General features: G+C 36.9%; 1 protein-coding gene across 2 annotated transcripts in view; it reads left to right on the top strand.

The window, feature by feature from the left end:
• LOC127797114 (phosphoenolpyruvate carboxylase 4) overlaps positions 1-27,771 on the top strand; it is a 65,436-nt gene that overhangs the window by 17,921 nt on the left and 19,744 nt on the right. For both annotated transcript variants that reach the window (XM_052329673.1, XM_052329674.1), the window contains exons 9-15: positions 2,582-2,723; positions 3,711-3,842; positions 9,311-9,384; positions 9,547-9,804; positions 24,136-24,261; positions 24,380-24,481; positions 24,556-24,702. In XM_052329673.1, the coding sequence (XP_052185633.1) occupies positions 2,582-2,723; positions 3,711-3,842; positions 9,311-9,384; positions 9,547-9,804; positions 24,136-24,261; positions 24,380-24,481; positions 24,556-24,702 (981 nt within the window). The remainder of the gene's footprint in view (positions 1-2,581; positions 2,724-3,710; positions 3,843-9,310; positions 9,385-9,546; positions 9,805-24,135; positions 24,262-24,379; positions 24,482-24,555; positions 24,703-27,771) is intronic.

Raw genomic sequence — 27,771 nt, 5'->3', positions numbered from 1 at the left:
CTACTATCTTGTTCTTGTTCACACATTGATTATTCAAAGCATTAGGAAAAAATATTATCTTGAATTTGGGATGATGTAATTTGCCATTCACAAGGTTTGCTGGCACAACAAATATAGGGAAAAAATGTAATATGATTGATTATCTTGCATGAAAATTTTAAAGCTTTAGAGAAATATTTCCAAAGAATTGGGATTACTTCTAGAAGTTGTTTGTAATCCAGTACTTGGAAAGAAGGAAGATCAAAATCTCTTCTCTCTTGAACAGGTCTTTATATGTTGGTAATTATTTTCTGGCCAGCACTGTCTCTTTATCACTCATGATCTGTAATAGATCATAATCAAGATACAACGGATACAAATTATATTAGTATTATACTCTATGGATGCACTATTTTATGGGCAAATTTGCAGTTCAGTACCAAACAAAAGGAAAATTAGGAGAAATAAAATTCTACTCTTGAATGTATTCTGGAAAAGAAATTTTCTTCTAGAAATTTATTTTTAGTGAGATAAGTGAAGCCATACTGTAATTATAATTAGGCCTATGACTTTCTTGGGGTAAGATATACATTCATTGGTACATTAATATCTTATGAAGGGTAGTTTATACATATCAGTACACCACAGGGAATTTATAGGCGAGCCAAATCATATTTTACAAAGTGATCTCTTTTACATTATGTTTGTAAAATCTTGGTGGAGATTCAATATATGAAATTGCATAGGATCGAAATTCGATCTAAATTTCAATTATGGTTAAGGTCATCATCAACTCTTAAATTTGTTATTAGAAGGAAAGTACAAGGAGACAATAACTATATGTGAAATTCCAAAAGGGTAGGAAAACCATAGGTCTTCTCATTGGACCAAGAAAACCATGTATTATACAAATGATAATACACATTACTTGATTGAGATTCTTTTGATCTAGAATTCCTTGTGCCTTCCTTGCCTCTGCTTGAAAAACATCCATTGTTAGAATCTTACGATTCACGATTTGAATCGTACGATTCAACTCGATTCATATAGAAATCGAGTTGAATCTATAGGGTGAATCTAAAATCCCTTAGAATCATACGATTCACGATTCGAATTATACGATTCGACTAGATTCATATAGAAATCGAGTCGAATTTATAGGGTGAATCGAAAATCCCTTAGAATCAACTATGAATCGGATGAATCGATCTTAAATCGCATGAATAGCACGATTCATCCAACTCATCCAATTTGTGTGACTTCGTTTGCATGTGCGCTTTAATCAAATATTCGTTCGATTTGGCTATCTTTGAAAACAAAGAAGATGATGAAGATGATGATGCTCTTGAACTTGAAGATGAAGATGATTGATAACTAGTGAAGATTGTGGACAATGGAGTTTATTAGTAACCTTATAGTTGTAGGGTTTTTTTTTTTTTTTTTTTCTAGCTTGTTATTTTGAAAGTGGTTTGGTTTGGTGCAATTTGAATTTAAAGGCAACATGAATATGCTTTTGCCTTTTGGTATAATTTTAAACTTGGCAAATATATTTAGAAGTTTATTTATCTATTTATATTTAAAAGAATTGATCATGGTGGGCACATTATTTATTTTCTATGGATATATATTATTTATAGTTGAAATTGAGAATGTGTACCGAATCTTACGATTCAATTCGATTCTTGATTCGAATCTCAATTTAACAACTATGAAAACATCATCTTCCACGGTTAATCCTCTGGTTTAGCGTCCTGATGTATGATCCATCATCTCTATTGCCTTAAAAGATGAAAATACTCAAAAAATGCTTGAGATGAAAACCCAGAGAGAGAAAGCCCAAGATTGCTCTTTCAGTGAAAATTTTAATCAGCCTATTCTCTCTGGAAGTTGTTATGATTGCACAGATGCATGGGAATTGAAGAAGATTGAAATCCAGAATTATCATACTATTTGAAAACAAAGGTCCATGGGTCTGCAACTTGACATGCCTGTGAGCTGCCAATGAAGTCATTCAGATTTGTTGTAGCACTCAGGAACTTCACCGCCCAAGAGATACCTGCAAAGTATCCACAATTTCCTATATTGAGCTCAGATTGCACCAGTAATTTGATCCCTCATGAGTTGACTTCTTGTGATCCAAATACCAGAAGTCAAGTTGAAAATAGGTTATCTGTCTCAGTGCACTATTAGCATAAGATAGGTTTTAAGTCAAGTTGTCAAAGAAACTAGGTAGCTGAGTCTGGTATGAGATTTTTAATTATTAGGCAGACATCATTCCATATATGGTGTTAAATGGAAAAGCTCTTTTTGCATGACATCACTCAAAAACTGTGGCTGTAAAAACTGTATTCACTACATCACTTTGTTGATTGTTCCAAACATCTGTACCTTGTGCTCATTCATCATGCCATCTCATGGAAAAGATATCACTTAGCTTTCTTGATGTGATTGCAAATTTTTTTGTTGTCAATATAAACCATATTGTGCACCTACGTTTAACATCTGTATAATGTTATTGCAAAACTAGTTTTATTTTCATTACAGTGTAATGTCCAGTAAAGTACATGAACTAATCGTCTAGCATGGCCTTCTATTGTCTCAGGTCACAAGAGAGGTCTCTCTTTTATCAAGGTGGATGGCTATCGATCTCTACATCCGGGAGATTGATAACCTCAGATTTGAACTTTCCATGAACTGCTGCAGCGATAGATTGTCAAGACTAGCACAAGAAATTTTAGATAGAGGTTGGTCATGTGCAAGTTTTTTAACAACTTTCTACTACAGAAGATCTTACGATATATACTAGAAAGTTTCTTAGAGAACATCTTGAAAACACTTCGAAAGGATGACTTGTTTCTATGATGTGAGGAGAGAGGATATCAAGACATTATAGGAATATACATGAGAGTAAAAAAACAAATTTAAAGATATATACTAGAAAGTTTGACAAAATATAAGTAGAAGAGAAATATAAAATAGAACAGAAATTGGGCTTATTTATTCTCGTTCTTTGTTATTATGAGTAGGTAACTTTCTATACAATTGTTATCGTCTTTTTTTTTTCTCATATAAACTTTATTCCAAGACCTGTCAAGTACAGATTTGACTTCAAACTTTTAGTATTTTTTATCCTCCATTATATTTTATTCATAATATAGTTACTGATGAAAAACAATTAATTATGTTTCTCTAAGTACCTTCATACATTGAAATATTGTAATATTGGTATACAAATTATTTTTTCATAATTATTGTTATTTTTGTAAGTTTTATTCAGTTGGAATCTTATTCTAATTCAAAGGTGCAGGTAATTATGCAGGTTGAATTTACTTTCAAACCATTTAATTATTACTTTTATAGAAAGATGTATATACGTTCAAAATATTCCAATGATTAATAATTAAACTTATATAAACATTTGTATAAACATTATATTATGTTTCCAAATATTTCTCTAGTTCTCAAATTCTTTTACCATTTTCCTTGTGTTTTTGGAACATTTTGCTAGGATTTTTGTTTCATGGCTAACCTAAAAATCACATCATAAATTATATTTTGATCTGTCATTGCCTGTGAATTTTTATACTTTACAGAATCTACTGCTTACAACAAATAGGTACCAATTGATACACTGTTAAAGGAATACTTTCTTCTGTATTCTGTAGTACTTTTCCAAAATTTTGTGAAGTTTTAACTACCAAACTTCTGACTGTTTTCAAATTCCTCTTTAGAAACTTCGGCAGAGGATCGTCATGAGAATCGAAACCAACTGCAAAATTGGAATCAATTGAAGCATCAGGGCCAACAAGTACCTTGTCTTCCAACACAGCTTCCTGCCGGTGCTGGACTGCCCTCTTGCACAGGTAAACAAATAAATTTAGATCTCAGTATCATTTTCAATCTAAGTTGATTCTTATTTTTTGTGTACAAATAGGAAACCCCACGTTGGCTGCATTCCCAATTTTCCATAACATGTCTTTCAATACAAGCTTTTTTCACTCTGATTATACTTGCAGGGGTGATGCTCCTGAAATGCTTGTTCCTTTTATATTATCTTTCTGCTCCTGGCGTTTAGTTGCAATTTAACAATGGAGTTGACAGGATTGGAATGCTTGCCCAGTTCTTTATCCATGACATATATGCTAAATATTAAGTATTTTTGGTTCCTTTTTCATTTTTTTACCAGAATTTATTATTAAACATAAAAATGACATTATTGAGAACTTCACTAGGTCTGTATGTGTGGTTTTATATCCTGAATAAGTGTTCTTTGATTTGCATGCATTTAAAATAATTTTCTTTTGTTTCTGGAATTCTATGCATGAGAGTTGATTTTAACAATTTGTCCAATTTTCACATTAAAAATGACGGCCTTGCATAAGGATGGCCAATATGTCTGCACTACCATCATGGATGTCTGTATGAATTACTTTTGACTAGTGTATGAAAAAAATATTGAGCTTTATGACTACTTTATTTCTTCATTCCTAATAAGATAGTAATATCTCGAATTTGCATTTCCATTTTAAATTGTAGTATGCAGTGCAATATCTTTTAACTTCCTTTAGTTGTGTCATTGATTAAAATAGCTATCCAGGCTCAAGTTCCTTTATTTAATGAGAAGTAATGGGCTAAGGGACTCATCTAAGAGTTTTCTTTGATTGGTTTCGGAATAGGTAGGCTTAAAGCCTCTAAGTGCCTTGCTGGTAGTTTGTTATTCCTTTTGTCTTGTTTTTCTTTTTGACAAGCAACGGTATATAGAAAAACCAAATAATTCCTTAATGGTGTAGCCACTTTTGCAGCACGAAAACAATCTAATTTATCTATTTACAAAGCTACTTATTCACAAAAGGAACAAAAGAAGATATATGAAAAAGGTCAATCCTTTCAAAAAAGGAAATAGGAAGTGTTGTTCTTGAAAAATATAAAGAGCTCTTTGTCACGACTTGCTAGTTAATTAGGGGCAGTTGTAGTATTTTTATTCAGTTGTTGTATTTTTACAATTATGTTTTAGGAGTAATTGGGTATTATCTACAATTAATTTATAGTTATGGAACAATGGGGAGGTAGTGGAGTGATTTAGTAGTTATTGGTAGTGGAGTGGTAACTGCCATAAATAACTGTTGGTTAGACTTCTATATAAACCTGTAATCCTACAGTGCAGATTATGTTGTGTTATCAAAAATTTATTGAAGTCTCTATGTTCTCCCTCAATTCTGTCTATTTTCCCCGTATTATTCTCTCTGATTTCCCCCCCACTTCTGTAAGTTCTCCTTAATTTTAATCTGTTCACCCTAATATTCTATCTGTTACCCCCTCAATTCTTGCCATTTCCCTCAATTTTCATTTCTATCTTCTAAGGAAGTATCAGTTAGGACTAGGGTCTTGACATTTGGTATCAGAGCAGCAGTTTTTCAGCTGTAATTTAGGGTTCCTACTAGTTGATTTTTTATCATAACAAGGTGGTTATTGCAGCAGTGATACGCAGTAGATTTTGAAGAATTTGGACTGTGCAGATGGCTGAAGGAACTCTTGAGAGAATTCAGTTGCTGGAGAAAGTATTCAAGGAAGACTTAAATAAAAAGTTGGACAACTTAATGATTATGATTTCAAAGAGGTTTTAAGTCAGTCTACCAGTAGAATTTGTTTCAAGTTCTACTATAGAATCGATTCAAGAAGATGCTGGGGTACTTTTTCAGATTTTTAACTTATAGGAAGTTAAGGAACATCCAAAATTGGATGACAAGAAAGGAATGGTAGTTGCAGGAAAAATCACTACAACACCATTGGAACATATATTGGTTGAAGATCGACTACACCAGCAAGCAAGCAACAAAGAATGTTGTGCCGACTTGGCTAATCGTTTAGGCACCATCAAGGGTCCTCGACTGGTATAGACTTGGCTGATCGTTTAGGCACTATCAAGGGTTCTACACCCTACAGTCTAAGAAGGATGAATCGGATAGTAAAAGCAGGGATTGGATGAAGAAGTGAGGCCAGAGGTTAAGATTTCTTGGGGACGAGAAATCTTTTAAGGGGGAGAGAATGTCACGACCTACTAGTTAATTAGGGGCAGTTGTTGTATTTTTATTCAGTTGTAGTATTTTTGCAATTATGTTCTAGGTGTAATTGGGTATTATTTACAATTAATTTACAGTTTTGGAACAATGGGGAGGTAGTGGAGTGATTTAGGAGCAGTTATTAGTAGTGGAGGAGTGGTAATTGCCACAAATAACTGTTGGTTAGCCCTCTATATAAACTTGTAACCCTACAGTGCAGAGTATGTTATGAGTTATCAAGAATTTATTGAAGTCTCTCTGTTCTCCCTTAATCTTGTCTATTTTCCCCCCTTGTTATTCTTTCTGATTTGCCCCTCATTTCTGTCAATTCTCCTTAATTTCAATCTATTCTCCGTAATATTCTATCTGTTTCCCCCTCAATTCTTGCTATTTCTCTCTCAATTTCCAATTTTATCTCCTAAGGAAGCATTAGTTAGGACTAGGGTCTTGACATTCTCAACACTGACCATGGCTTTATTTATTTCTCTCAGGTCACAAGAAGATGCGATGTCCACAACAAGCTCAAACTTCTTTTAGGGCAACTCTTCATCCAAACAAAAAATAATCCAGAACATTCTTAATCATCTCTCAAGTATGCCAAAAAGACCATTGCTGGTACATGGGGCTAAACCTTTTGTGGTACTCTTCTCGGCGTTTTGGACTCAAGGCCATGAGGGCTGCTAAGAAGTGTTTGTCAACCATGGGGATAGAGTGAGCATGGTGTCTGCCTTGTGGCCATAGCTAGTTGAGGAAATCGATTGTGGTTGCATTTCATTGTTTTTGTACATGTGGTCTTACTGAGCATTTTTAGCCCATTAAGGGTTATATATTATATACACAAGTGAGGTTGTCGAAGACCATGACCTGGAGGCAGACTAGAGTCCACCCAAGTGGGGTTCACGACCATATAAGCATGTTACCTTGGTAGACCTTGCATTGATGTTTGATGTGTATATATATATTTCTAAAGCATGTTGTCTATTTTGGTGGTTGAATGTATTACCAGTACATTGAGATATATGTATTGCCTTAGATGATGGGTTTTATATATATAAACTTTTTGGTGGTTGTTTGAATTAGAAACATGATGGTTTTTTGATGTTATATGGATGTTTATTTATGATACATATGTAATGGTAAGCTCGACTAATATAAAGTGGGGGATTCCATGTTCAGGAAGTGAGGTGTGCAAGAAAGGAAGTTGGGAGAAGGATGGTAACAAAGGCTAAAAAGATGCTAAAAGAGGGGTTGATTGCATTCCAACCATGAGGGTTGGGGTCATCCTAGTCAGATAGGGGGAGCAAATCTTGGTAGGAAGACAGGAAGAGCGGGGTGGGGGGGGGACCAGGGAATTAACATATTCGTAGACCTAATGGAGTTGAATGTTAGTCCACCCTTTTCCTGAGTATATGCTAATGGACAAACTATGGGGATTGTGGGTTCCTAACTTCGCTATCCGTTGTGCAATCATCCATAGGGGACGATATCTGGCCCAAAAAAAGTGGTGAGATACATGGTTTGAGGAGATTGTGGTACCATATAATTAGATGAAAATAAAAGAGAAAAGGCTATTTGCCCCCACATTTTTGGCTAAATTAATTAATCTAGCTAGTTGGAGGGGGTTCCCTCACAACTTGAAACTAAAAGAACCTCTTGTCACAGAAGGTGAAGAAGTTTGGACTGTAAAACTCCTTAATCTATTATTTGGATTGAACACACATATATATTACAAATGGTAACTACCCCTATGGAGACCGTTAAAACACAAAAAAAATTGCTTGACTGAGGAAAACAAATAACTGTATAATGAATCAATTAAACTATTCCTATTATTTTGCCTAACTGCCTAACTGTTCCTATATTTTTTGCACATGGTTTTCTACACTTCCCCTTAAGCTGGGTTATAAATATGAAGTAAGCCTAGCTTGGATCTTTACATCTTCAAACTAAGTATTCGATAGGTAATCTCGGGTAGATCCTTGGTATGTAGGAAATCCACCTTCAATTTTTCTTTTTATGAAGTGCTTGTCTATTTAGGTTATTTTGAACATGTTGAGTTGCTGTTAATATCTAGTTAAACGACTAAAATATTGGGTGATTAAGAGGTCTACTTGACAATGCCTCGGCTGTGTCTTTAGTGTCAAAATTCATCTGCTTTGCAACATCCCAGTTTCTTGTGCCATCTCATGGAGGATGATATTTTCTCTGACTTCATTAGTCGTGGAATTGACAAGCCATGACAATACCATATTGTCTTCTTCCTTTCATGTTTTGTATTTCGAATCTATTGAATTCGGTTTGGGGGCTTCTCCATTAAGATAGTCATCTTTTCCTTTGTCACTTGTGAACATCATAACCGAATGTCTATTAGAACTTGGAACAGTGGGAACTTGAGAGGAAGAAGGAAGTAGAGACTGTTGTGGTGAAGGACACCATTGGAACGATGGAGGAATTTTCTAATTAGAAATGCTCTGATACCACGAAGAAGTTTGAATTGTAAAACTCTTTGATCTATTATTCAAATTGGCGCGCGCACACACATATATTACAAATGATAATTGCCTATATGGAGACAAACACAAAAAAAACTGTCTAATTTAGGAAAACAAATAACTGTCTAATGAATCAATTAACTTGTCCCTATTATTTTGCCTAAATGTTCCTATATTTCTGCACATAGTTTTCTACAGAAGGCATTTCACAGAATCTTTAATTAATCTGGCTAGTTGGAGGTGAGAATCCTGCACATTTTTGAGCTTCTTGATGAAATGATCTGCCATTGACAACATTAGGGGGCATCCTTCCTAGTATATGGAAGCCCCTTCACCATCAAAGCCCACTTGTCACTAAGGTAAACTGGGTATAGAGAAAACTGGGATGAGACAACTTCACCTCCAAAAAGGCTCCACCACAGATCTAGCCCCTTGTTGAAACCCAAATTTGGTTCCAGTCAGTTAGGATAGATTTGCTGCAAATGGTTTATAAGCCAATGAGGTTCTTTGCTCCAGAGGACAATCTCTCGTTCTGCAGATGCTTGTGCCGTCACTATGAACTTCCATTGACATGTCATTAACTACCACCTTAGTTGCAAGAGATTTCTCTCTTCTCTCATCTTCTCTCCCATTTGCAATTTCCAACATATTGTTATAGTGCACGTCTCATAGTGTGTTTCCATGTTGATCCAGTGTTTCGTACCTTTTCATGATTCAGTTAATGTTTAGTAAATCCCTACTGGGACAAATTTCTGATTCCTTTGTATATTTGTCTTGTAGAATGCCAGGATGGGGAAGCACATTATCCTAGATTAGAACTTCCAGGGACAAATCACATGCCTTCGAATCGTCAGGTGAAACAAGTTCTAGGACTACCAACTGTGTATATTTTCTTTTCACCAAATTGCTGCTTATGCTAATGTTCTTATGGCAACAATTATAATTTACTTGGTAGCTTTAATTGTTTATTCTGTTGTCAGTTTTGCTTTTTTAACTTTTTTTAGTATGATGTTCAGGGTTCATTAAAACCAGATGCTCCACTCAAGGATTCAAAACTAAATTCTACCAAAAAATTGACAGATGGAGATGTAGCAAATGCACCGGTGACCCTACGTACTGCTTCTTTCAACTCTAGTCAACTACTTGCTCAGAGGAAATTATTTGCAGAATCTCAGATAGGAAGGAGCAGTTTCCAGAAACTTCTAGAGCCAAGCCGGACACAGGGACCTACAATCCCTCCTTATAGAGTTGTTCTCGGGCATATAAAAGACACGGTATTCCTTTTCTATTTATGTAACAACAGTACTAATAGATTTTGCAGTAGTGAGCTGCCTGAACCTTTTAGCAATGCCTCCCATCTTTGCTGGTTTTGGTAGTAAGCAAAGTTACCTTCATCTATAATTATGGAGATGGCTTCTTTTCAGGAAACTTCATTTTTTCCATACCTGAAAATTCATGAGTCACATATTCTCTGCAAATTCAACTCAGGTTGCATTTAAATTTGAGAAGAAAATTCTTTACAAGAATATTAACACTCACCTCCTTCTTGTTATGTTGCAACTGTGAGAGCAAATGTAAAATAAAGGGAAAGTTGCACATCAATACCGTGCATAAAATGATGACTTGTAAGCAAATAGGTTTTGTAACCTGGGTAGAATATGTTTTTGTTATTATTGGTTGATTCTTTCCTTTTTGTTGTGCCTTTGTTTGATACAAACCTAGGAAATGGGATCCCCAATACTAGATTATTGTTGCATTAGGCTCAAAGGAGTCAAGCCTGCTTGCTCTGACCAGATAAAGCTAAGTAAATTGTTGATGGTAATAAAAAATATAGCTGTAAATTGATATCAAGTAACTATTTTCACTTGCAAGTATTCCTTTATTAATGAGGCACACACCTTCAAAGTTTCTTTGATCTTCCTCTCTCTCTCTCTCTATATATATATATATATGTATATATAGAGACATTTTTTGTTCTGTTTATCTATCTTATTTCTTTATCAGTAGTCTGTTATGTTCTTTTGTAAAGTGTTCTCCCCCTTGTGGACTCAAAATTCGCCAGATCAATGTCGAAGATCTTTTTCATTGCATTGTGACTCTTGGTTTCTCTTTGGTTTAAGTAAGAATCAAAATTTTCCAGGTAGTTGGAAACATTTGATATGATGCTTTCCCAAATAAATAAACCACGGAGAACCGCGCACTCAAATAAAGATAGTATGAGTTTTTTGGTTTGAATTTTCAACCTGGTTGAAAATTTATCAACATATGATCCAATTCTTGTTCTTCTTTTCTTCCATTCTCTCTTCTTTCCTGTTCCTTTCTATTGTTTTTTTATTTTTTGCTGGTTTGTTTAATGATAAAAGTCAAAAAACCTAAAAGAAAGCATGAAAAGCTAATTGCCTGGGGAGGACATAGAAGACATTTGGAAAAAATGTATGTAATACAATCTATTTTTTAGTTTGGACAAATTAACTTGAAATATTTGAGTTAAGAGTTATAAAACTTAGAAAAACATACTTCGTAAAAAGGATTAGAAATGTGACGTAAGATCAAAATTATTATTTGGTGATTAAATACAAATACAAACTTTCCTATCTACCTATACAAACTATTTACAAGAACTACCATATGAGAGAGAGACATATTTACACTATTAAGTAAGTTTCCTAAGTTAAACTTAGGAGAGAATCTGAAGATAAATCAAAAGATATACTGCTGCATCTCGCAACATCTTTGATTGATATGAAAGCTCCACATTACCATGGACACATAATCGTCTTGATCTTCAACACCCCCCCCTCTCAAACTGGGGAATGAATGTCAAATCATCCCCAGCTTGTCTACTAGATCTTCAAACCTTGTGATAGGCAGCCATTTGGTAAGAATATCAGCCACTTGATGGATAGATGGTGCATAGGGAATATGGAGGAGACTAGGATCTAACTTTTCCTTAAGAAAATGGCAGTCAATCTCAATATTTTTTGTCTGGTCATGTTGGACCGGATTATGGGCAATACTAATTGTAAAGCTTAGGAAGAAAACCCTAGCTTTTAATATGTATTTACAACCTAATTAAACTCATAGATTATACACCTATATATACAAATACAATGGGCCATGGGCCATGGGCTCTAATATAAGGTTAACCCTAGATTATAACCATATAACTCAACACTAATAACCGATTGATTATCACACCAAAGCACCGGGACCTTTAAATCCTCTAGCAGAATTTGTAACCACAACAGCTCACACACACCAAGGGCCATAGCCCGGAATTTAGCCTTAGCACTTGATCTTGCCACAACCCCTTGCTTCTTGCTTCTCCAAGACACCAAATTTCCTCTTAGGAATACACAATACCTAGTTGTGGACCTTCTATCCACTAGAAGATCCTCCATAGTTAGCATCCGTTTATCCTTGTATCTTCAAATCGACACCTGGTGTAAAGAGAATCCCCTTGCTTGGAGTAGCTTTGAGATAGTTCGAAATTCTCCTTACAACATGCATGCATTCCTCAATGGGACTATGCATAAACTGACTCATGAGACTGACAACAAAGGCTATGTTAGGCCTCATGTGAGAGAGATACATTAGCGTCCTCATTAAGCGTTGAAATCTCCCTTTATCCACAGCTTCTTCACTAGAAGTCCCCTGTAATTTGAGGTTAGGGTCCACTGCTATCCTTGCTTCTTTGCCTCCTAACAGACTTGTTTCAGGAAGCAAGTCAAGAACATGCTTTGTGATATGAAAATCCCAGCCTTTGTATTGGCTACTTCAATGCCTAAAAAATATTTCAGCACCCCAAGGTCCTTAATCTCAAACTCCTTGGCTAACTTCTAAAAGTTGTTACCTTTTCACCCGAATGCTTGATGAAGAGAGTATGATCCGCTCAACTCTGATGATACCCCATAGAAGTTGTATGTATGCCCTTGGCAGAAACAATAGAGTTTCCCTTGATTTAGTGAGATTCAAGGGATTGTAACAGGGTAAATTAGAGAGAGCAGAGGAAGAACAAAGAGTGAGACGAGAGAGAATGTAGATGGAGAGAAATTGAGTTGTTCTGTATTTGATTTTGCATAACCTCTCCCACAAAGTAGGGGGGGTAAATATACTTGAATGGCATGGGTGCGGATGTAGCAGATCATCCCCCTTACCAGCTGCTACAACAACTTCTTTTGTCCTTTTCTATGGCCTCACACGTGGCCATAGTTGTTAAAGGCGCGCCTAGGCTCAAGGATCCTTAAGGCGCTAGTTCAGCGCCTCGCCTGGGCTGAGGCGAGGCGATTTCAGTGAGGTGCACGCCTTGCACGGTGAGGCGCCGAGGTGAGAGGCGCGCCTCATGAAACCTAGGTTTTAATTAAAACCTAGGAAGCCCAATTCCTCCCCTCTTCTCAATTCCAACATGTATACATTATAACATATTTACATTTCTTTAGTTTAAATGTCCACATTTTCTTTTATTTATATTTTACCTTTCATTTACTTTAATACATAAATATAAATAAGAAAGTACCCCCATTTGGATTCAATAAAAATATCTAAAAAATCAAAATCCATAACAATAAGAAAATAAAATTTTGATTTTAGTACAAACTCTGGATTTAGCGATTTTACCACCCCCAAAATACATACCCAAAATACATACCTACTATTTTTTGAAAATTCATTAAAAATTATTTTAATAACAATGAATATTAGCTATCAAAATACCGGGAGATAGTTTTTAAAATGAAAACATTTTCTTATATGTCTCCTTATAATGCGTTAATCTTCCAAACTTAGAAAAATAATATTTTTCAAAATGAAAACATTTTCTTGATTGAAGGGGATGATGAAAATATTGACCTTAATGTTGATGATCTCCTTGATGATGATTGATTAAAACTTCTTTATTGATTGTGGACTTGTAGTATTTATATGTTTGTTTAGAACTTTGTATGATGATTGGTACTTGTTTGAGTTTGAGACTTTAAGTTTGAACTTTGATGATGTTTCTAGTTTAGAATTTACATGATGAATGAATCAACTTTGATGATGTTAGTTTAGAATTTGAAGATAATGAATCATTAATGATATACATGTGTTATTATTGATAATTTGATAGTTTTTTATGATTTTACAAGATTTTGAATTTTTTTCTAAAAGGTGCACCTCGCTTCACAAAGGCATGCCTCGCGCCTCAGGCTCCAGGACCCTTTGTGCCTCGCGCCTTTCAGAACTATGCATATGGCCCTCCTACGCTATTGGAATTGACAACTAGAAATTAAGTATAGTATTTGAAATAAAGGAATTACAACATAATAAGGAAACAAAATAAAGACTGAACCTTAAATCAAAAAATTTAAAATAGCCATAGTCATGACAATTTCCCCTCCCTTAGAAACACTTCTTGTCTTTAAGAAATGCTAAGGAGACTCGCAACCCTAGGAAAACGTTGGAGTAGGCTCAGTAGATACTCCCAAGTGTTACCCTTGGTGTCCCCATGCTCCAATTTCACCAATACTTGGATGAAGGGAATCCCCTAATTGTATACAACTCTCCTGTCCATAATAGCTTCTGGCTCCATCTGGCTATCCTTCTCCTTAGGTAGTGTAGGTAGAGTTGGGTTGACCTTGCTTAGTTCTGGTTGACCTCTTCAAAAGGGTCACATGGAAAACCGGATGTATGTGAGTGCCTTCGGGTAATTGGAGCCGGTAAGCCACCTTGCCTATTTTGTCTATTATGATGAATGGACCAAAGTACTTGGGACTTAACTTGGACACTGGTCCCTAACTGATAGTCTTCAAATGTGTATACCTTAGCCTTAGATACACTTTTTCTCCCACCTCCAATTCTCAGTCACTCTCTTCTTGTCTGCGTATTGCTTCATCAGATTCTAGGCTGAGGCTAACTCCTATTTTAATTGTTGCAAAACTACCCTCCTTTGTTGTAGGTATTCTTCCACTGACATTGACGTAATATGCCCTTCTATGGCGAGCAACAGTGGGGGTTTGTATCCATATTGTGCCTCAAATGGGGACACTTTTAGGGATGTGTGGTAAGTAGAATTATACCACCATTGTGCCAAGGCTAACCACCTATGCCAGTTCTTGGGTTGTTGGATACACATGCACCTTAGATAGGTTTCCAGCACCTCGTTAACCCTCTTAGTTTGCCCATCCGTTTGGGAGTGATAGACTGTTGAGATTTTGAGCTTAATTCCCATAGATCCCATAAGCTCCTGCCAAAAATGACTTGTAAACACCTTGTCACGGTTTGATACAATGGTTCTCGGCACCCTATGCTGTGACACTACCTTATCCATAAATACTCTAGCTACCTCCTTGGCTGTGTGAGGGTGAGCCAACCCTATAACCGAGCAAACTTTGTGAACCTGTCCACCACAACCAATACTGTACTTCCCTTCTGACTTGGGTAGTCCTTCGATAAAATCCATGGTAACACTAATCCAAGCTCGGTCAGGTACTAGTAGGGGTTGTATGAGACCGAGGTAAGCCACATTCTCATGCTTACACCTCTTGCATATGTCACATGCTAGCATAAAGTTCTTTACATCCATTTTCATCTTGGGCCAATAGAATAACTGTTTAACCCTGAGGTAGGCTTTGCATACCCGAATGTCCCCCCACTGGTGACTCATGCAAGGACTGCAAGATTTTTTACTTAAGGTCCCCTTTACCCCCTATGACAATCTTGCCCTTGACCCTCAACATCCCCCTATTAGAGTGTAACCTCCAGCCCCGTTAGACTCCACCACTAGCCTTTCCAGTAGCTTCCTTATCTGTCCATTGTTAGCATAGCTATCAATAACTTCCTAACACCACTCAAGCACAACAGTAGTAATGGCTGCCACACTACCTCTAGGCACCTTGATAATGCATTAGCAGCTACATTTTCCTTGCCTCGCCTATATTGTATTGAATAATCAAGTCCCATCAATCTGGCCATACCCTTTTTTTGCATCTAAGTTTGTAATTTCTGTTGTAGTAAAAACTTTAGACTTTTATGATCTGTTTTAATGATAAATCTACCTCTTTCTAAATAATGCTGCCACTTCTCCACATCCATTAAATTGCTTGGAATTCTTTCTCATAAATGCTCAACCCCAAGTGTTTTGTACTTAAGGCTTGGCTCAAGAATGCTAGTGGCCTCCCTTTTTGTACTAGGACTGCCCCTATGCCTACCCCACAAGCGTCAATCTCGAATACAAAGGGTTCATTGAAGTCTGGCAATCCTAAAGTTGGCTCTGTAGTCATTGCTTCCTTAAGCTTTTGAAAAGCTTCTTCGGCCTCTTTACTCCATTTGAAGTTTCCTTTCTTTAAGAGATCTGTTAGTGGCTTGCTTATAACCCCATACCCCTTAACAAATCTCCTATAATAGGCGGTTAAGCTAAGGAACCCCCTCAAAGCCTTCAAGGTTGTGGGTCCGGGCGAAGTGTCCCCATCTTTCACTGTTCTTGGGTCTGTCCTAAGCCCATCTGTTGATATTAAGTGACCCAAATATTTTACCTGATCCTGACCAAAGGAACACTTGACCTTTTAATGAAAAGCTGGTTAGATCTGTGGACCTCTAGGGTGGTTCTCAAGTGGGTTAAATGTTGATCTAGGGTTAGGCTATAAACAAGAATGTCATCGAAGAATACTAGTATGAACTTTCTCAAATAAGGCTCAAATATTTGGTTTACAAGTGAGTGGAAAGTGGCTGGGGCATTGGTGAGTCCAAAGGGCATCACCAAAAATTCAAAGTGTCCATGATGGGTTCTAAAAACAGTTTTATGGACATCTTCGGTTTTCATTTTGATTTGGTGATTGCCTGATCTAAAGTCTAGCTTGGAAAAAATAGTGGCATTATGTAGCTCATCCATTAGGTCTTCTACTAAGGGCATAGGAAATTTGTCTTTTATAGTTAGGGTGTTTAGTTGTCGGTAATCCACACAGAAATGGCAGGAACCATCATTCTTTTTGACTAGAAGGATTGGTGAGGCAAAAGGGCTGTGGCTAGGTCTTATGAAGGATTGGTTTAACATCTCCTTCACTATTCTTTCAATTTTTGTTTTCTGAGTGGGAGAAAATTGGTAGGCCTTGATGTTCACGGGTTCAAAATTGGGCTTAAGGTTGATAGAATGGTCTATGTCTCGAGTGGGAGGTAGGGTGCCAGGCTTAACAAATAAGTCTTCAAATTCCACCAGCAATTTATCAATAAGGTAATTAGAGTGTACTTGGCCAATATTCCTTTCTCGGTTGTTGATTGACAAGGTTAGTTCCCCAAACATCATCTTTTCGGGTCCTTCTTCCATTGCCACAATTGAAAACAATTGACTCAGCTTGCTCCATTTGCTTCTAATGACTTTATGCAGTCTCTTCCCTGTTATCATCTTACATGTACCGGTTTCTCTTCCCCCTTTTAGTGTCATCCTTTCCCCTCCTTTTTCGAAGGATGTATCCATCCGATTAAAGTCAAAACTTATGGGACTTACTCTCTTCATCTAGTCAACCCTTAGGACCACGTCACATCCTTTCAATTGTAGCAGCCTTTGATCTGCTACAAATTCCTCTCCTTGCATCTCCCAATTGAATCAGTGGCAAGCCGAATTACTTAGTACCCTTCCCCCATTAGCTACTGTCACACTCAGGGGTTGAGTGTCCAAGAGTGAACACTTCAATCTTCTAGCAACAGTGCCTTCATCAAGGAAGCTGTGAGTGCTTCCACTATCTATCAACATCATTAAGCTCTTGTCCTTCACCTTTCCCTCTACTTTGATTATTTTGTTGTTGGTCACCCCTTTCAACGCATGGAGTGAGATTTCTCTATTGTCTTCATCTCTAGACTCCTTACACTCCTCACTTCATTCTCCTCCTTCCATTCCTACCCCTTAGTCTCCCTTTAATAGGTGAATTTGATGCCTACATTAATGCCCTGGGAAATACTTATCCCCACATCTAAAACACAAGCTGGGTTGTTTCCTCTGATCATTGAATTTCCCACTTGAGTGGGGTACCCCCAACTGCCTAGCTCAGGTGTTGTCCCCCGCCCAATCATGGTTGAATCCCTTCCCCCCTTGATGGGAGGTTCCCATTGTCATAACCTTATCTTACTACCTCTGCTTCTTCATCAAAGCCTCAACTACCATCTCTTGTAGTCTAGCACTCTCCACTGCCTGTTTAATTGTTCGAGGTTTGATTATCTTAACCATAGGCCTTCGGTCATCACTTAAGCTACTCAAGAAGCTGGACACGAAATAGGCCTCAACGAGATGAGGGTCTTGGCTGTTCATGAGAGATCGAAGCTCCTCAAATCTCTTTAAGTGGGTTTTTAATTCTCCCACCTGCCTTAGTTTATTAAACTCTTTAACAATATCTGACATACTTCTTTCCCTGAACCTCTCGCATAGTTTCTCAACAAATTCTCCCCAGGTGGGATGATCCCTCACACTAGTCCACCCTCGGTACCAAGCATCTACTACGTCATCAAAATAGGCAGCTGCTAAGGATACTCTTCTCCCTTCTGGTATGTCATACCATTCGAACATCCTCTCACACTCCCTTATCCAACAGCATGGGTTTTCTCCTTCGAAGGCGGTGATCTCTATCCGAGGCATGGGAAACCTCAGCTGTTGACGATGGCCCTGCTCTCCCCGACTCCTATCCAATATTGTTTCTACCTCCTCATTCTGTCCCCCTCCAATGTCAGGAGTTTCAGGCCTACGAATTGTTCCATTGTTTCGTTAGAGAGGCTCTATTCTATCTCTAGGAGGAAATTCAGGGGCTATACTCACCGAGTTTTGGCGTGTGAACATCAACATGAATTGTTGAAGTTGTGTTCCTAACTCCTCCCTCATGTGCGCTATCTCCTCCTGTATTTGCACTTGCGTCCCATCCAACCTTCTTTCCAATCCCCCTATGGAACCTTCCATCTTATGGTTGACTGCCATGATCACCTCATGGTTACGTCCATTCCCCAGCTCCAGCTAATCGACTCAATTCTGGAATTCGGACATGGAAGAGCTGGCTTGCTGCGGCTGGGATTCCATGTTCTTCATGTGGGTTCCTTCTGCAATGAACTTCCACTAATCTTTTGCCGGAATTGAGCTTTGATACCAAATTATCACTGCCCTTGGCATAAATAATAGAGTTTCCCTTGATTCAGTGAGATTCAAGGGATCGTAATAGAGAAAATTACTAAGAGTAGAGAAAGAACAGAGAGAACAAAGAGAAAAGAGTGAGACGAGAGAGAATGTAGATGGAGAGAAATTGAGTTGTTTTGTATTTGATTTTGCATAACCTCCTCTCCCACAGAGTAGGGAGGGTAAATATACTCGCTTTGCATGGGTGTAGATGTAGCAAATCATCCCCCTTACCAGCAGTTACAACTTCTTTTGTCTTTTTCTATGGCCTCACACGTCGCCCTCCTATGCTAATAGAATTGACAACTGAAAATTAAGTATAGTAATTGAAATAAAGGAATTACAGCATAACAAGGAAACAAAATAAAGATTGAACATTAAGGCAAAAAAATTAAAATAGCCATAATCGTGACATCATAGACTTAGAGAACTGTTCAATCCAAGCATGAGGGGACTGCTTGAGTTGAGCCCATACATGGCCTTTTTAAGTCTACATACGTGCCTTGCTCCTCCTTGGTGAAATCAAGGAGGCACCTCCATAAAGACCTCTTCTTCCAAATCCCCATGTAGGAAAACATTTTTAACATTAAGTTGTTGTATCTTCCATCCAAAATTGGCTGCTAAGGATATAAGCACTCGAACTGTGGTCATCTTTGCCACTAGGACAAAGGTCTCAAGGTAGTCTATGCCATAGAACTAGGTATAGCCCTTGGCAACAAGCCGTGCTTTATATCTTTCGAGGGTGCCATTAGCTTTGTACTTCAAATTGAAGATCCACCTGCAACCAATTGGCTTAACTCCTTGGGGTTGAGACACAAATTCCCAGGTCTGATTTTTATTGAGTGCCCTCATTTTCTCTAACATGGCCTCTTTCCACTTTGGGTCCTTTAGAGCCTCCTCCACTGATTTTGGAATAACAATAGCATCCAATGAGGTTAGGAAGCTCTTGTGGCTTTGGGAAAGGCAATGGTAGGATAGATAATTGGCTAATGGGTGCTTGGTACAGGTTCTAATTCCTTTTCGGATTGCAATGGGCAAGTCTAGGTCAGCAGATTCAGGGTGAGGGATAGCTGCATTAGATTCTCTAGGTGAAACATAAGGTGCCAATTCCATGACCGGATCAGGTGCTGATGGTGGTGTAAGCTAGGGACCATCAATAGGCTACCTTCTTTTGTGCACAAAAGGAGAGCCCTTGTATCTAACAGGAGATAGCTGTTATTGTTCTGCTTGTTGCTAGCAGGGGGAATTATGATACTTAGGAGAAGGGTGCTGAGGCAAAGTAGTAAGTGTGAGAGTAGGTATGGGATCAAGTTGACTGGACGTTAATGGTGTTGATTCTAGGGTAGGAAAGAGATGCTCAATGTCGAGATCAACAGTCCTGATAGACTCCCCCTGAGCTCTAACGTGAGAGGGACCAAAGTAGGATTGGGGCTCAACAAAGGTAACATCTTTGGAAACATAAACTTGTGTGAGGCAAGGTTGTAGCATTTATGGCCCTTTTGAGTAGGAGAATACCCTAGGAAGACACATCTATGAGCCCTAGGATCAAGTTTGTTCCAATTGACTTTAGGAATGTGAACAAAACATACACATCCAAACACTCTTAAGAGGCTGGGGAGAATGTAACGTGAGATCAGGGAAAAAGGATGCTAAATGTTGAAAAGTACTTTGGTGGTTAAGAACCCTAGATGGAACCTTATTAATCTCATAAGTTGTTGTTGACACAGCTTCTCCCCAAAAGTGTTTTGGGACATGGTGATGATGAAGGAGAGTGCGGGTCACATTGAGAAGATGTCTCATCTTCCTTTCAGCTACTCCATTCTGTTGTGGAGTATCTATGCAAGAAGATTCATGGACAATTCCTTCTTATTGGAAGAACTAATCCAAGTGATTATTGAAATAATCCCTTGCATTATCAGTTCTAAATTTGTGAATAGATGTGCCAAATTGAGTAGAGATCATTTTGCAAAAATATGGAAGAATAGACCCAATGGAAGCCTTATCCTTTAGAATAAAAACCCAACACATTCTACTACAATCATCAATGAAGTAGAAGAAAGTTTATTGCTAATTGGATAAGATACTCGATGATGCTTAGCCATTACACATGCATCACATTGAAAGCTACTAGGATCTAGATTATTAAATAAAGTAGGAAACATTCTTTTCAACATGATAAAAGGAGGGTGACCTAATCTAAAATGATGAAGCCAAATGAGAAAGATTTGAAACAAATTGAGGGGAACATGCCATCCTTAGCTGTCTCTTGTTAGAACAAACGCTCTCCCCTTGCAAGACATATAGCCCATTGTGCTCCTTAGCCACACCAATCCTCCTCCTCGTGTCCATGGCCTGAAATTTACACATATGTGGAGAAAAAATAGCATGGCAATTTAGGTCTTTAGTCAATTGATGAATGAAAATCAGATTGGCAGTCAAATTAGGAACATGTAGGACATGGTTAATGGACAGTTGAGGGCTAAGATGGACTTTGCCTTTTCCTGCAATAGGAATAGAGATTCCATTTGCGATAGTGATCTGTTTGGTGGTTTCAGGAGGTGCATAAGTCTAAAAAACATGTAGGTTAGGGGTCATGTGATCAGTGGCTCTCGAATCAAGGATCCATATGTTATTCCTATCAGTTTTAGAGGCTAAAAAGGAATTATAGCTTAGGTATTTACCTTGCTGCACAAGAGAGTAGGATACTCCATCTTGGAATGTATGTAGGAAAGCCTTTAGCTTATCAAGCTCTTTTGAATTCAACTAATTAAGATTAATCTCAGTTGGTTCTGGTTCTCCCTTTTCAGTCCGTTCCTCTAGTTCCTTACTTGAGAGATAGCTTTGGTGCTTCATGTTCTTAAAGCCACTAATCTTATTCAAAATTGCCTCTTTCCATGTAGTTTAAAACATGTCTCCCTAGTGTGCCATGGTTTCTTGCAATAGGTACACCATTGACCTTCACGGCTTGTGTTTCTTCTTTGGACTGCTGCCTTTCCAAATTTAATTCCACCTCCTTCTTTGTTGCTGGTCAATAGGGCTGAACCTTCAGGGTTATGCTCATTGAGCATGGCTTCTCTTCAATTTTCCTCACTCCTAACAATGGAAAACACTTCATTTAAAATGGGACGCTTGTCTTTACCAAGAATCTGAATTCTTAGTTGATCGAACCCAGGATTCAGACCTGCCAAGAACTCAACAATTCTATCCCTCTCAAAAATTCAATTCAGGATTGTAGCATCCTCATTGCATACCATCTTTATGGCTTAATAATGGTCTAGCTCCAACCACAATCCCTTCATCCTATTGTAATACTCTGTAAGTGTTAACTGACCTGGCTTAGTAGTGTTGATCTTAGTTTTGACTTCAAAAATCACAAATGCATCCTTGACCCTGGAGTATGTCTACTTCATAGTCTCCCATATCTCCTTTGCTGTGTTTGAGAACATGAAGTTCTTGTTGACATTTGATTGCATTGCATTCCACAGCCAAGACATAATGAGGGAATCCTCTACATCCCAGGCTATGAAGGCTAGATCTGAATCCTTTGGAGGAGGTCCCGTTAGGTGGTTCACTTTCTCCGGCCTTTGAGGAAGGTTTTGATGAGCTGAGCCCACTGCAGATAATTCCTACTGTCTAGGCAGTAGGACTGATGTACATTTGGTAAATCCCCCATACCAATAGGTTGATCAATTGGGGTAAATTCCCCAGTTATAACTGTTGGAACAACATCTGAGGATTCTGACATTTTGACTAGTTAGATTAATTGGATGAGGGGTAAGCAATTAAGGCTTTCTCGAATGCAAAGGGAAGACAGTGCAATGAAGGAACTCGTGAGGGCTAGAGGTGGATAAGGCCAAAATCGAGGGCTCTGATACCATGTAGAGAAAAGGAATAATGTTCTTACTCAATTAAATTCAATGTACACAGTTGCTATCCTCTTATAGAGAAGAGGAGAAACACAAAATAGAAACTACCTATACAAACTTCCTATTTACAAGAACTACCATATAAGAGAGATACATATTTACACCATTAAGTAAGTTTCCTAAGTTAAACTTAGGAAACTTCTTATTCTAGAGTAAGAGAGAATCTGAAGATAAATCAGAAGATATACTGCTGCATCTCGGAAGCATCTTTGATTGATATGAAAGCTCCACATTACTATGCACACACAACCATCGTGATCTTCAACAGTTATTAGGAAACCTTGTTCTTATTTTTTCTGATTTTTGTTTTTGAATGGATTGATTTAGAAAGACAAAATAAGAAACAAGATAATACATGATAAGGTTGGGGTGAAGCATATTGAAAATAAAACAAGGGAGTCATGATTAAGATGGTTTGAATATGTGAGAAGATGACCAATAGAAGAACTTGTAAGGCTAGTGGGTGAAATGGAGGAAATTTGTAGCAAAAGGGGGATAGGAAGACGAAAGGAAACTTGGTTGAAAACCTTAACACGACATGAAATATAATGATCTTATAGAGGATATGGCCATGAATAGAGATGGTTGGAGATCTAGAATTCATGTAGCCAACCCCACATAGTAGGATAAAGCCGTGTGATTGTATTGTGATAGAAACTTAGGAAACACAGCATATGTTATATCTTAAATGTTTTATTGTGACTATGGTTGTCAATTTCAATTTTAAGGACTGTGAACTATGATGGGTTTCGGGCTGTTTGCATTAGTTGCACATAAATATTTTGCTGAAATTTTTGGCCATAAAATATTTTGTTTTAGATGTTAAGAATGACTGAGGATTTTGATGTGGGCTTTTGGAGGAGACAATAAAGAAATTACCAATTATCAGATGAAAAATTAGAAAAAGTTAAGGGTCTACTAAGTTGTAGAGATTATTTTTTAATTTCAACTCAAATTTTACAACTAAACAGGCCCTAGCATTTTGTATTTCAAAAACCAATTGCATTCATTTTCTGAAAATTTAGAGAACATCTTTTTGATGTTCTCCAATTCATATTATAATGTTGAAAAATTAGAAAATTGAGTTTTTTGTTTGCAAATTGGAGATTCAAATAGAAAATTGGAGTTGAAAAATTAGAAAATGTTATTCATTTGCTTTATTAGTAAAGAATTAATGGCTATGTGGAAATTATGGTCTTAGGAAAGGGGTATATTTTATTAACCAAAAGAGTTGTATGACCAAACAAGACAATTAGCCATAGTTTCTGCAGCATAATTGTCTAGTAAGTTTATAAATATAATTGTTTTACAAATGAAAGATGCTGAAGCCAATGGGAGTTGACAAGTGGAGGTTGCCTCGAGCATCCTAAAAGAGAAGGTAGAGTACCTTTCTTTGAAAGGCAGAGCATTAGTTGAATTAAATGTGAAGAGGTTTCCTTTTTATACCTAAAGTAATTAATTCCTCTAATTTTATATCTACTACTGTTATTTCTTTAACTGATTCCCTTTGGTTATACAAATAGGTAAATGTGTTCGTTTTCCTTTGAGTCCAGCTTTTAAATACAAGAAGGCGGTTAGAGCTTCTTCTTGAGGGCCTTCCTTGTGAATACGATCCTTGGGATTACTACGAGACATCAGATCAACTTTTGGAACCACTACTTCTATGCTATGAATCACTGGTATGAGATCAACCGAGTAGTCCTCACATTCACACATTGACGCTCAAAAAGGGAAGAACAGAACATAAATTCTTTTCTGATTTAGCATGCATTCATTATGCACTGTTAATGTTTGCAGCAATCTTGTGGATCTGGTGTGCTCGCTGATGGTCGGCTTGCAGACTTAATCCGACGAGTGGCTACCTTCCAGATGACTTTAATGAAGCTGGATTTGCGTCAGGTTTGTTACGTGTTGGATATTATGGTACAAGCATAGTTGGTTGATTTATTTGACTTAATTTTCTAATGTACCAGGAATCTGGTAGGCACTCTGATACACTTGATGCAATTACCAGCTACTTGGATATGGGTACATATAGTGAGTGGGATGAAGAGAAAAGACTGGAATTCCTGTCAAGAGAGCTAAAAGGGAAGCGGCCTCTAGTTCCTCCATCTATAGAGGTATGTTAATCATTTAATGTTAGCATGTGAGGTAATCATGTTTTTGTTTTGAAGTGATAATAACTATGTTACATGGACACTTTTAAAGCTGTGGAGGTGACACTACCAAACATGCATGTGCCCTTAGGATGTTCTCATATAAATAATGTGGTCATAGAGTGTCACAACACAGAAGAAAGCAACAGATGTATAGTTTTCAGTTTAAGCATCCTAGAATACCTTTAACCCTACCATCATATCATCTTTGTTGCAAAATGAAAAAATCCAATTTCTAGCAATTTCATTACAGAAAAGTGAGCCTTGCCCTTAACCTACAAGATACATGCCACATGCCTTCCCCATATGTAACATCAAGAATAAAAAAATTTCTTTGGTGTACAGTTCCAATTTTCTTGGAAATGGAAACATTACAGAAGTACAAGGGAAATGATAAAAAAATTAATTGGAAACAAAAACTAAAGCATGTATAAATGATTAGACTGAATAGTTAAGTGATCAAACGTGTTAGATTTATGTCAGATTCTGGATGTACATAGCTTCTTACAGGTAAATTCTAATGAAGATTATAAAAATGTCATTATCTTCTCATTTTACTTCTCTAACAAATTTATACTCTCCTTGTAAACAAATTTTCTTTTAGCAAAAAGAGGCAAATCAAATACATTTTTCTAAATTTCTTAACATATGTTGAAACAACTGCTTATTTCGAAAACTGTTTCAATGTGTATTCTCTGTCCAGAGGAAAGATTGGGATTATCTCCACTAATATTTTATGTTGATTTCTTCTCCATCATTAGCCCAGATAGTAGAAATTATTCAAGAGATGAATTAAGATATAAAAGCCTAATTTGCATCTTTGACAAAGTTAAGACTTAGACTGGAAGTTTTTTGAACAAGAATGAATAGGAGAAATATATCAGGTGTTTTGGAGGCTGAATAAAAGAAATGTTCTCCTCACTTTGCATTGATCTATAGATTGAAATATATACACAAGATACCCTAGAATATCTCCTAAAATATAGGGATAAGATACAACAAATTTAAACAACACTACATTACAAATTAGAAGAAATTTGAACTTGACTCCTCGTCTGTTTTGAAACTGCTTCATCCCTTCTTCCATTTATATTTTTAGTTTGAAATTCTCCCATCTTTTCTCTCATAACAACCTCATCCCTTATTCTTCTCTTCTTTTCTCCTACATTTTTATTAAATTAGCATTTTTTAATGCACCTAGCACTGGTTTTATGATTTTTACTAAATGGCTTCTGAGCCTGAGCCGAGAGAGACTTGTCAACTCGGGATCATTCTTCTCTTATTTTCTCCGACATTTTTATTAAATTAGCATTTTTTTATGCACCTAGCACTGGTTTTATTATTTTTACTAAATGGCTTTTGAGCCTGAGTCGAGAGAGACTTATCAAGTCTTTTCCTATGCCAACACTTCATCAAGGCAAAGCAAACTCACCAGTTACATCTTTTCTATGCTAAACACATGGCATTTTTTGCCATAGTGTTGGCAAAGAGAAGCTACAAAGACCCACCGGTTAGATTGGTGTGTCTCTCTTGGCCTAGGCTCAGATAATATTCAATGCTACTTTCATAAAAATCTCAAATATGATGCTAGTTGCATGAAAAAAAAAATGTTATTTCAATAAAAAATTCTGGACTATCTGACCATTCGTGCATCACTCAATGAGTTTTTTTTTTTTAATTAATTTAGTCTTAGGTCCAAAACCAGATTTGGACCGGACACCAGAATGTAGCATTTCAGTCTTGGACCGGAATTGTTTCTTTCATTCAGTCTGGTCTGGTTTTCCAATCCGTTTCAAAATTTGAACACCCATACAACTAGGGCTTTAGCACTTGAAATGGGCAGTCATTAGAATGGGAGCAAGGCTAGGTTGCCTCACATGGGTCATAATAGGTATAAGGATAACTATTTTCCTATGAACCATACTTTTGTTGTGAGCCACGAGTCAATGCCAGGCCATCTTTGTCTAGCACGCTCAATCCTAATCTTCCTGATTAATATTAGGAAATGCTTTGAACATGTTGAGTTAGGAAAAAGCAATCAACAAACTCAACAACACCCTTCTATTCCTTTCAATAAACCTCTCGGTGATGCATTATGTTCCTTCCTCCCAAGTCCCACCAACTTGAGTCCAGGTACAATTACCTTTCTTCCTTGCACACAAATATAAAATTAATATTATTTTGTGAACAGTATTTTTGCAGGGGATAGACATATTCAATGTTTTTTTATTCATTGGGTGAATCCTCTAGATTGAGCATAGATCATATACAAAACTCGAGGACAAGTTTTTTTCTTTTTTGTGACACTGGGAGAATGATAGGAAATATGATCTTGTTTTTATTGATTTAGAATTCAGCATTTTAGTAAGATTTGATTAGGATCCAGATTTGTTGTTATTAACAAGATTTTATTACGTTCAATTTTAGTATGATTTGTCTTTGGCCTATAAATAGTTGTTATGGATATAATCAGAACAGATTGATTGAGGATATTTATTGAGATTTCTTTCTCAAGACCCTAGATAGAGAGAAGAACAAAGAGAAACAAAGAATAGATAGAGAGAAAATTAGAGAACTTCAATAAAATTGCTTGATAATCTCAGCACACTATGGCTATCCTAGCAGTTATTTACAACAGTTACTAATCAGTTTTGTCATTAACACAACAATTATCTAACTATATTATAACCACTATTGCACAACTGTAAAAAAATAACTCACTACGCACAACTGCTCTGTTTAACTCCTAATTCCTCTCCTAATCCTCTAATCCCCGACATTTCCCTTCCCTTCAAAATTTTCTTGTTCTCAAGAAAATCAAAGAAACTGAGCAACTCGAGGAAATTAAGCTAGGAGATCTGACAAAAATTCCAAGTATTGTTATCTAACCGCATCTTCAAGGAAATTTTTATCAACTACTTCAATTTCTTCAGTAATTTCCTCTTCAGCTTCATTTCTGCCTTCCAATTGTAACAATTGCCTCTTACACTGATGCCTAGGAATAAACTTTTCTCCACATTTAACACAATCTAG

Source organism: Diospyros lotus, chromosome 3 (assembly GCF_014633365.1).
Source record: "Diospyros lotus cultivar Yz01 chromosome 3, ASM1463336v1, whole genome shotgun sequence".
In the NCBI taxonomy this organism is placed as follows: Eukaryota; Viridiplantae; Streptophyta; class Magnoliopsida; order Ericales; family Ebenaceae; genus Diospyros; species Diospyros lotus.
Note: the sequence above shows the minus strand (reverse complement) of the source record. Positions and strands in the feature narration are given on the sequence as shown.